The sequence below is a fragment of the Limanda limanda genome, chromosome 13, assembly GCF_963576545.1.
Source record: "Limanda limanda chromosome 13, fLimLim1.1, whole genome shotgun sequence".
Classification (NCBI taxonomy): Eukaryota; Metazoa; Chordata; class Actinopteri; order Pleuronectiformes; family Pleuronectidae; genus Limanda; species Limanda limanda.
Window position 1 is genome coordinate 23,897,141 of NC_083648.1, and position 9,854 is coordinate 23,906,994.

General features: G+C 37.9%; 1 protein-coding gene across 4 annotated transcripts; it reads left to right on the forward strand.

Moving 5' to 3' along the window:
- The first annotated feature begins 220 nt into the window (after positions 1–220).
- On the forward strand, positions 221–9,720 carry odr4 (odr-4 GPCR localization factor homolog). 4 transcript variants are annotated; one of them, XM_061084102.1, is made up of 14 exons: positions 221–287; positions 598–701; positions 1,763–1,879; positions 2,215–2,307; positions 3,449–3,555; positions 3,637–3,673; positions 3,998–4,141; positions 4,256–4,351; positions 4,988–5,035; positions 5,347–5,466; positions 5,555–5,666; positions 7,423–7,626; positions 8,379–8,432; positions 9,608–9,720. In XM_061084102.1, the coding sequence occupies exons 2-14, from the start codon at positions 603–605 to the stop codon at positions 9,676–9,678; spliced, it is 1,302 nt and encodes a 433-aa protein (XP_060940085.1). In that variant the 5' UTR covers positions 221–287; positions 598–602; the 3' UTR covers positions 9,679–9,720. The 4 variants fall into 4 exon arrangements, with proteins under 4 accessions (XP_060940085.1, XP_060940084.1, XP_060940083.1 ...); XM_061084101.1 differs by having other exon boundaries at positions 226–291; XM_061084100.1 differs by having other exon boundaries at positions 228–350.
- Positions 9,721–9,854: the final 134 nt, after the last annotated feature.

The window sequence follows — 9,854 nt, forward strand, 5'->3', positions numbered from 1 at the left end:
CACCTTCATTTAGTTGCTATTAAAAGGTAAGAATTAATACATAGTTTTACTGTTTTCCATCAGAAATTTTATATTGATATTAAATGAACACTGCTCCGTTAGTTTCTTGTCTAATTTGACTAGTTGCCTTGACCAATCTACTACGACCCCTATGACTACGACAGAGACGTGCGACGGAAACACGTCACAGCGCAAAGCATCTTGGTACATTGTGTTTTGCCTGCTCTGCTGACGAACCACCGCTGTCAAAGTTGTCTTCAGCCTCTCATTTAATCCACTGACTTCTTGTAGGTATTTACTCACTGTACACGGACACGTTCTTCAAGCTCCCACTGTGGCACTCCTCTGAGGTACAGCTCTTCTAGTGTATGTTTATTAGTGAAGTTCAGCTAGCTGCAGGAGCAGACTGCCTGTAACCAAACCAAAGGTTTAACTGCTTGTTGCTTTTCAATCAGTCAGAAACCGTGTAATTGTAGATAACAGTGACTATGAAGTAAACTTGTAAACTCTCATTAAACCATCATTTAGCTGGCTGCTATTGCTGTTGTGCGACTCCGCGATGAACAAACACAGTGACATCTTTCTACTCACTCTCAGACAGAATGGGTCGTGGTTATCTGGTAGAAGATGCTGTGGAGAGATATCTGTCTGACCTGTGTGGACAGCAAGCTGGCCCACTCACAGGGCTGCTCATTGGACAGGTACGTGTACAACTGTGCAACATTAAAATATACACGTGTCTGTCATCAGTAAACACATTTTGGTCAAAATGTAACTGGGAAGTATTTGTATAGTATATCCCACATTCACAAATTACAATTTTCCTTGAAGGGCTTAACAAGGTATGTCATCGTCTGCCCTTAACCCTCAACAAGATTAAGAATAAACCTTTTAACAGGGAAAAAAACTAGAAACTTCAGTCACATGTGAGGGTGTCCCTCTCCCAGGACGAAGAGAAGTGCAATAGATGCCACGTGTAACAGAGCACATTAAAATAAAAACATTTACAACATTCGTGAGAAAAGACAGTGGCTTACATTAATGGAGTGGTGTATCAATGTTAAAATAAATAAAGTATTTATACAAAAGTAAAAGTCTGACAGAGATGAAGGGAGCATCAGCGACAATTGTTATGATCATGGTATACATGAGTAGGCATATTATATAACTAGGCAATCTAGTGATAATCCTTATCTACGTTCAGATGCCACCGTGATCCAACGATCACGATCCACAATGTGACCGCGATCGTGGATCTGCTAAGATAAAGCTCGGCACCACACAAGCAGTCTGTACTATGTCTGTTCAGAGTGTAGACGTACTGGATAATATCATATACAGGCAAAATTATCATGTTAAAGTTTTTTTTATTCATGAAGTGAAACTTACATATATTCTTGATTCGTTACAAGTAAAGTAAAACATTAGTATATTTATTTAGTAATTTTTTGTTTTAATTTCAATGATTATGATTATTAATATTCTAATATTTTGAGTTCCTTTTTGTTGTAGCTGTAGGCCGTGATCATCAAAATTGAAATAAAATGCTTTTAGTTAATGTGTAACAAGTGTAGGATATTAAAATGTTCCGTTTCTCACATAATTGACAAAAAAAAGTAACTTTTTCACTATGTTCTAATTTATGGAGATGCACAAAACATATGTTGGATGTTTTGTAGTATTGTTTCTCATATCATGACATGACATGAGGTGTATGTGCAGTGAAGAGACAGTAACTGATGAAAATGACTTAACATTTCAGAGCTCAGCCCAAAGGGATTTTGTCGTCATGGCAACTCGCACACCCTATAAGCAGGAGTCTGCCGTAGCGTCTGGAGACTTCCTGGTTAAGGAGTGGGTTACTGAGCACGCCCGACAGGTGGGTTAACAGGACTTCTAACCGAACACACATGCATGTGGTCTTGAGTATGTGAGTGTTTTTTTATTAAGCGTGCATCCAGAATGGTTTTTATTTAGACCATACTTTGATGTATTGTTGATACAGTGAGCAAAAACAGTCAATGCAGGAGTAGGTGTAAAATAAACATAACTGTCCAATAACTTCATTATAGAATTAAATATATGGAACTATTTTCCAAGAGATGATAAATATGGTTGTCGAAACAGTTAGGGTGTTGTTGCCAGTGTCTGTAGACTTTAAACCACATGTGTGTCACATGTAGTATGCATTTGCTACTGGTTTGATCTTTTAAGGTGTCCAGGATGCTGCCTGGAGGCCTGTCTGTCTTGGGAGTCTTCATTATCACTGAGATTGATAGCAAGGACACACTAACCACACTCCGACAGGTGAGTTCCACTCAAACACTACCACTGTGGTTTTGTGTGTTTGTAACCAGTTTTTTGCCAAAGCATTCAGCTATATTTTACATTTTTTCTCATACCTGCCAATTATCCTCAAAATGCATTGAATCACCTTTCAAAATAGACATCGACATTTATAACTCATGTTAGTTCTGATTCAGCTTTTAAAACAGTCTTTTGTTCGCGGTATACTTTCCACGGGGGAGATTTAAGTTCTCTCTGTATTGTTTAGCAGGACTGATGTTCTGCCTACACATAGTTCAGAATGGATATACTCTGCTCCATGATAAAAAACATGTTAATAACTATTCATTCTAACATTCTAGTCAGTTCTTATTTCATAAGTGAACATTTTCCTAGGAAAAAGTAATTTTGCTAACTAGTCCACAGCGTATATCGGATTTGAGAAGAGAGATAACAAAAGAAAAGATGAATATTTTAGGTGCAACAACCTAACAATAAGAATGTTAGGTTGTTGCACCTAAAATCTTCATCTTTTCTGCTTAAAAGTCAGTAAAAAAAAATAGTCAGACATCCAGTTCAACTTACTGCCATATTTATGACTAGTGCTTTACAACATTCATGCCTGTTAATTAGCCTATTTTTATTTGAATGGTGAAACTTCGTCGCAAAACTTTGATTTCAGCATGTGAATGCACGACGACCAGGAAGGATTCAAAGATTCATCAAACAATTCTGAAATTATTTATATTAAATTGTTTTTATTAAAATTCAACAAACCAGAACAGATCAAGCGGTGAAGTGTTTATTATTATATTGCATTTATTTATCATAATATTTGCATTTAGGCTGAATTGGTTTCAAGTCTCTTCTCCATTTTGATAGCTTACTAAAATGAGCTAAAGCCATTGGGCCCCTAGAAATTAAAAAAAATTATATAGAATATATATAATTTCTAAATGGATGTCAGTTGTGTAAATAAACAAAACCACTGGTATGATGCTTTTATGCTGCATTGCTAGTTTTTGGCCAATAAGGGGCAGAAAAACATCAAAATCAGCTGACAGACACAACGCTGTCCCTTATCCTTTTGCTCACAAAATTGCTCTGACTCTTTTTATCTATCCAATCCCTGTGTGTGTGTTTGTGTATTGTCTGTTTGCAGCTGGTGTTTGCTGTTGAGAACCTGATCTCCTCAGAGCATCTGTGGACCCCTGAAGATGATGACGTCACAGAATGTGTCACACTTCACGTCAACCCCAAAACTAGAAAGTATCCTTTAGCACAGTGTTCTCGCTGGATCATGTAGCTACCAGAAACTGTGTGTAGATATTCTTTAACCCCACATGTCAGGACCGTCTGCAGAACCTTTGACGTCAAAGATCCCAAGGTCAGAATTTATTTTTCATTTTTCACAAAGCAGCATATGACATTATACCCCAAAGTAGTACTTTAAATGGGTAATGTCTAGGCCGCAAACGTCACTGATCTACCCACAGCAAAAAGGAGAGTTGAAATGTTTAGGTAATGAATAATCAGCCCTTTTACAGAAACACTCCACTATCCATCCTGATTATTTTGAATGGCCTCAAGATTTCCCATCTGTTTGGTTTGAGTTCAGCCCAATTTCCCCATTTAGACCTTACAATCAGATTTAGGCATGATGATCCCAGTGTTGTGTCGTCAGTTATATAATTATCATTCTCTGTTCCAGAGCATGGCCAAGCCTGCCGACTGGAAGTACCAGTCAGGTGTATGTTCCTCCTGGTCCATGGTGTCATGTTGTCTAAATGTGGACATGTTGGTACCTCTGCCAAACAACAGAACTAGCACAGAAAACATGGATGTATGTGTTAAGGTAAAGCGAGAACACACACACACACACACACAAACATACATGAACAATCACATGAATAATAAGCCTTCTTTAGGATTTTCAGGGGAACTTTTCTCAGGTCTGTATTTGTTGCAGGAGGGACTGAAGGTGTGGGCGGACCAGATAAAGAGTGGATTTTGTCTGTTTGATGGAAAAAAGCTACCTGAGGATACAGAGCTTTCAGCAGGACAGGTTGTATCAATTAAAAAACCCACTTATAAAACTGCATAAAGTAATATATTGAGCGTATTAATTCAAGGAAGAATAAAAAAAAAAACACAACTTCACTCTCCCCTACTTCTTCTCTTCTTCTCTTCTTGCATGCATCAACATGTTTTTTCGATTCCTCTTGTTTTCTGTACTTCTCATAATATATATCTCTTTGTTCATCTTTTTAAACTATTTTTTTTGCTTTGTTTGATTTTTTCCTGATATTTCCCTTGATTTCGTCCTTCCTGGATTGCATATAAAATACTATGGTTGGCCAAGCTGGATTTGGATAGAAAATAAGGATACTAGTGATAAGAGCAGGGCCTCTTAGTAAATTTTCTATACACAATATACAACTGGTGCTATTCTCCACTGTTAGAATTTTACAACTATTTTATTATTTCAAACTGCAACAGAACACTACAACACATCATCATCATTTCATTGTGGCAGCTGTGAGTGTTGTAAAACAGGATCTCCCTCTCCTTAGGAAGAGTCTACCTGAACTACAATAAACTAGAAGAACTAAATGCAAATACAATAGTAAATTTCACAAATTTTCTTCACTGTGAGAAATAATACAATTCTATAACTACTGTGTCTGACATTTCGCTGCAGAAGAGGAATGTGAGACAGAAGTGCTCAGCTCAGCTGCTCATCAAATCGGTAAGACTACACAAGATGCTGTATTCATACTGCCAGCCACAGCCTTTACTGTCACAGGCCCTAATCAGCCCTGCACACAACCTTTTGTTGGTCATCACACTAGTAAGAAACACACATAAATACAAAAATCCCTGGGGGTGTTTCTTAAGACCATTACATGCAAACAACTTCTGAATATTTATAATTTGTTATTGTTCTCTGTATAAATCTGCTGCTTTACAGTTGGTAAATTAAGTGATGGTGGCTGAAATAAGGTTTACCATTGTGCATGATGTTCATAATGAAAGATTATGACTTCCTGTGTGTGTTAGGGTGAACGGAGGCAAACAGATGTGATCCAACAGTGTGGAGGCAGCGTGTCAGTCAGAGGAACCATCCACAGCAGAGCATATCTGCACAGCAACAAGCCAAAGGCCAAGCTGGCTGAAAAGGTAAAGTGTTAATACATCAGATACAGTCAAATATAGATTATATTCGAACATTCCTCCTCAACATCATGAAATATTTCTTTGTGCGCAGCTGCTGAAGAGAGATGTGATTTCTACGGTGAGCACAAGGGTTCAAATGCTCCTGGAGGAGCTGCTGACATCAGAGGAGGAGAGCAAGAGCAGCAGAGACTCACAACAGATTGGTACACACACACACACACACTGTGACAAACACACACACACTAATCAGAGCGATAAAGTACAAACGTTTCCTATGACACAGCTCGTAAGGAGAAGGAGAAGCAACATGAAGAGGTTTTGGCTAAAAAAGTTACTTTATTAGATTTATCATTATAATCACTATAAAAGTTATTAAGGAGATCAAATTAATTGGTGCATACAAACAAATGAGGTAAAATGAAAAGAGGAAACAGGGTTATTAAATTCAATAAGACAAATATAACCCAAATCGGACTCTAGGAAACCAGAGTTAATTATTTAAAAAAATATCTCTAATTGAGGAAACACACATAAAAATATAAACTACCAAACTAAACTATTTTAATAAAAAAAAGAAAAGAAAAGCCAAACAGCACCCTTGTTACAAAAGTTTCTCTATGTATATGAGGTCGTTCACAAATATTGGAGTAAATCCAAAGATTTACAAGCATGGTGTGGTGGTCTCCAAAGGCACCCTGGCGGAGAAAAACAACCTCCCCAAATGCCAGGCTGCAGGGAACACAGGGGGCAACACTTTAACCAGTTGGAGCCAATCATGTCCAAGGGTTCCTATATCCTGTTTAGGATAATCTCAAACGCTACAAAGGGTGGCTGTGGCTGAGGGGTAGAGTGGTTTTCTCCAACCTGAAGGTCGGCGGTTCGATCCCTAGTCTCACCCATCTACATGCCGAAGTGTCCTTGGGCAAGATGCTGAACCCTGAATGGCCCCCCATAGAATAACAAAGTGCTGCGAATAGATGTACTGTATGAATGTGTGTGTGAATGGGTGAATGTAAAACTGTACTGTAAAGCGCTTTGAGTGGTCATCAAGACTAGAAAAGCGCTATATAAATACAAAACCATTTACCATTTATCATTTACAAAGAAATGTTTACACAAGTTGACCCTGTACTGTGCTACGGTACAGGGTGAAAAATAAACAAATATTAACGTACCACTTTTTTGGGTAATGTGCCCACAGAAAGGTTAATGACCATACCTGTAACAAGAGCACATACTTTTTTTAAACTAGTTCCAAATTAAAAGTTGAACACAGCTCTGGTATATCAAGCAGCTTATAGTGAGTAACGTTAGCCAGTGTTAAATAGGATCTTGTTATATAACTGACAATACAGAGTCATGGCATTGACTTTTTGAGTGTTGGTCAAACTTGACCACACATTTGCCTTACCTCTTATATAGACTCAGCTCTTCATCGTCGTTGATTGCACAATATGTATCTCAGAACATTTCTCTAAGATTCAGCTCCATGTTGACATGACTGCATCACATCATCTCTGCACCTTCATGCTGCCAATCTCCTGTTGTAACACATCACAAAGGTTCTACAGCATCACATCTGGTCAGTGAAGTTCACTAAACCCATTGTCCCTTTAGCTTATGATTAGTAACTTCACAGGTCAAAGTTCAACTAAACTGAGCTCTGAGAAAAGAGAACAGGGCAGCACAACGCAATAAACATATTTTTGCTCATTTCCACATCTGAACAGGTTTTTTCTGACCGCACCAAGTTACCGATCAACTAACCCTCCCTGTTGCTTTGGGAACCCTGGAACTGTTTGGAAACTTAATGAACTTTTCTCTTTTAATTGCCAATTGTGCCATTTTTTTTATTGATAACCATAATAACTTAGGCAACAAATGTGGAAACTCCATCTCATAATTTTCTTAAATATCAACTAAATGTTTAACTTCGGCTCCTTTGTGTCCCTCTTTCAGAGCAATTCTGCTTCCCTCGGCGTATCTTCTGTCCTGTAAAAGCGACTGGGCTGGTGTGTGTTTGTGACTACCAGTTCAGTGACGAGGGCCTGTGTGAGATGACTGACCGGCTGAAGGAGATGCTGGACATTGATGCAGTTGAGGAAGACTTAGACACCAGGCAGGAGATGACTGCTGAACTCAGAGAGAGCAATATTAAAGCAGGTCAGGAAAGTTGTTTACCGTGGGCATCATGTGCATTAAATCTGTAACGTGGTATTGTCACAACAAATTATATTTTAAAGTAGAGCAGATTGAAATCAAAGTACCATTTTGAATTATCTTTCCTCTCATCACTGAGTTGTTTATTGCTTATTGAATGGATTGAGAAGGGTTTTGTTATTAAATATTACCACAATGTTGGTTATAAATCATACACGATATATACTTGCATCAACAACATGTTGGCACTATACTGTACTAAGGTCATAGTAGTCAAGAAGCTCTTTTAAAGGGGAATGGAGATTAACTTTATGATGAAACTGCTGAATGCACTGTGTATGAATTCAATCAAGGAGGACCGTACAGACTTGAAATTTTAAAAAATTAAAATAAAATGCGATTATGTTGAGATTATGAATTCATTATTTGGTGTATGGAGGGTTTTTTGCAATAACTTTGGGGCTAAATTGTGTTGGATTCTGCTAGAACGAATGGAAATGGAAATAGAAATACACGTGAATATTGTTTAGCTGTTGTTTCAGAACCATGCACAGCACTGTTAGTAGCAGTAAAGGTAACAAAGTAAATGTGATTTTCAGCCAGGTCAACGGGTCATGATTCTCAGAACAGACTTTTTTTTACCTTACAACATAAATTTCAAGTTTTCACTGACCAGCAGCATGTAAAGGTTGTAAATGGATTATTTAAATCAGTTTTTCATACATATGGATTTATTGTGCTTAATGTGTTTCCAGAGGCCAAGGTTGAAACTGCTAAAGTGCCGGAGCCCAAGAGAAACAACTTCACAGGTAAAACACTTTGTACTGAGGAAACAGCTTCACCTGTTTCCAGCTGCATCTGTCTTCACCACCCAGACTGGAATTAAAAGAAAATTCTCATGACATCACAGTAACAGCAAAGAAAAACAAACGTCTGCCACCTTCAAATACTGGTCGTCTCTTTTAGTTCAAAGAGACGCTATTTGTTGTCACTGTAACTGGGAAGTCACGTGTGAACAAAAATGGTTCAGGCTATACAAATAGAAAAACCATAATGAATGTTAAAATTATAGTGGATTCTCATCAGCATACATTAGCTTGATATAATGATTAGGGATGGATCTGATTTGATGAAGTTCATCCACAGTAAAAAAGTCACACTTTTTTAAACTTTTAACAAACAGTGGCCAGTTCATCTTAAGTTGACAGTCACATCCTCACTCTTTGAAATGATTACCGTTACATTATAAAGAGCTATGTTTACAACTTTTACTATTCAAATTTGAAATGATATGGTAATATATCAGCAGGACTGATACTGTCTTAAGTCTGGAGCCTCAAAATTGATGATGCTCTGGTGCGGCATCAGACTGATGTGTTCCAGCTGTTATTCTAACTATTTATGTGGGAGACATTGCATTACTGGGGCCCTTTAAATCATCACTGTCTCCTTCCAACTTAAATGAAACAGAATTAATTAGTTAAAGTGTTATTCTTGAAATGCATTATCATGCCGGTGATTGTTTATCACATGTGTAGATAGGAAGTTACCAGCTTAAACATGAAATCATGTGGTGGAAATTTATCTTGAGATGAGAAAAGAAGGGTTTCTCAGATCGGAGTAATCTAGTGATATGATAGGCTGAGAGTGTTTTTACTAGACACCACTGCCTCTCGTCCATATTCATCTTCATCCAGCTGTTGTGTACTTTGTGTGGCTGCACACACAGAAAGCAAAATAGTTGGAGCTCTTCGAGATGCACAAAGACCGGGCACCCAAGACCTTCCGTCCTCCCTTTATTTATGCAAACATCGGCAGCCACTGCATCTGTAGTCTTTTCACATCTATGTGTAGTTGTTTTACACCTTTCACAGTTCTTTTGTTTCTCTTTTTAGCCATTTGATAGATTTTTCACAAGCCATGTGAGAAAGACTTCGAAGTTTGTACACTCACTGTCTTGATACTTCTCTTCTGTGTTGTCCAGGTGTTGCCATAGCTGCTGCTGCCGCCGTACTTACCGCTGCTGCCTCAATGCTTTATCTCAATGATGTTTGACATGTATAAACACATACCAAAATAAAGTGAATTTGTTCTGAAGTGTTTGCTGGTTTTATTGGAAAAGAAGAGAGCAATGATAGTAATGACAGTTCCCTCTGTAGGTATAGTGACAAATACTGCTTGTAGATGTACAGTCTCAGCTTCTCTGTTGAAACATAGTTAATGTCACTTCT

Coding starts and splice junctions, on each gene's coding strand:
- odr4 (XM_061084102.1), top strand. CDS start 603: ATGGGTCGTGGTTATCTGGTAGAAGATGCTGTGGAGAGATATCTGTCT. Junction 1,880..2,214: donor TTACTGAGCACGCCCGACAG/GTGGGTTAACAG, acceptor TGATCTTTTAAG/GTGTCCAGGATGCTGCCTGG. Junction 5,036..5,346: donor CTCAGCTGCTCATCAAATCG/GTAAGACTACAC, acceptor TGTGTGTGTTAG/GGTGAACGGAGGCAAACAGA.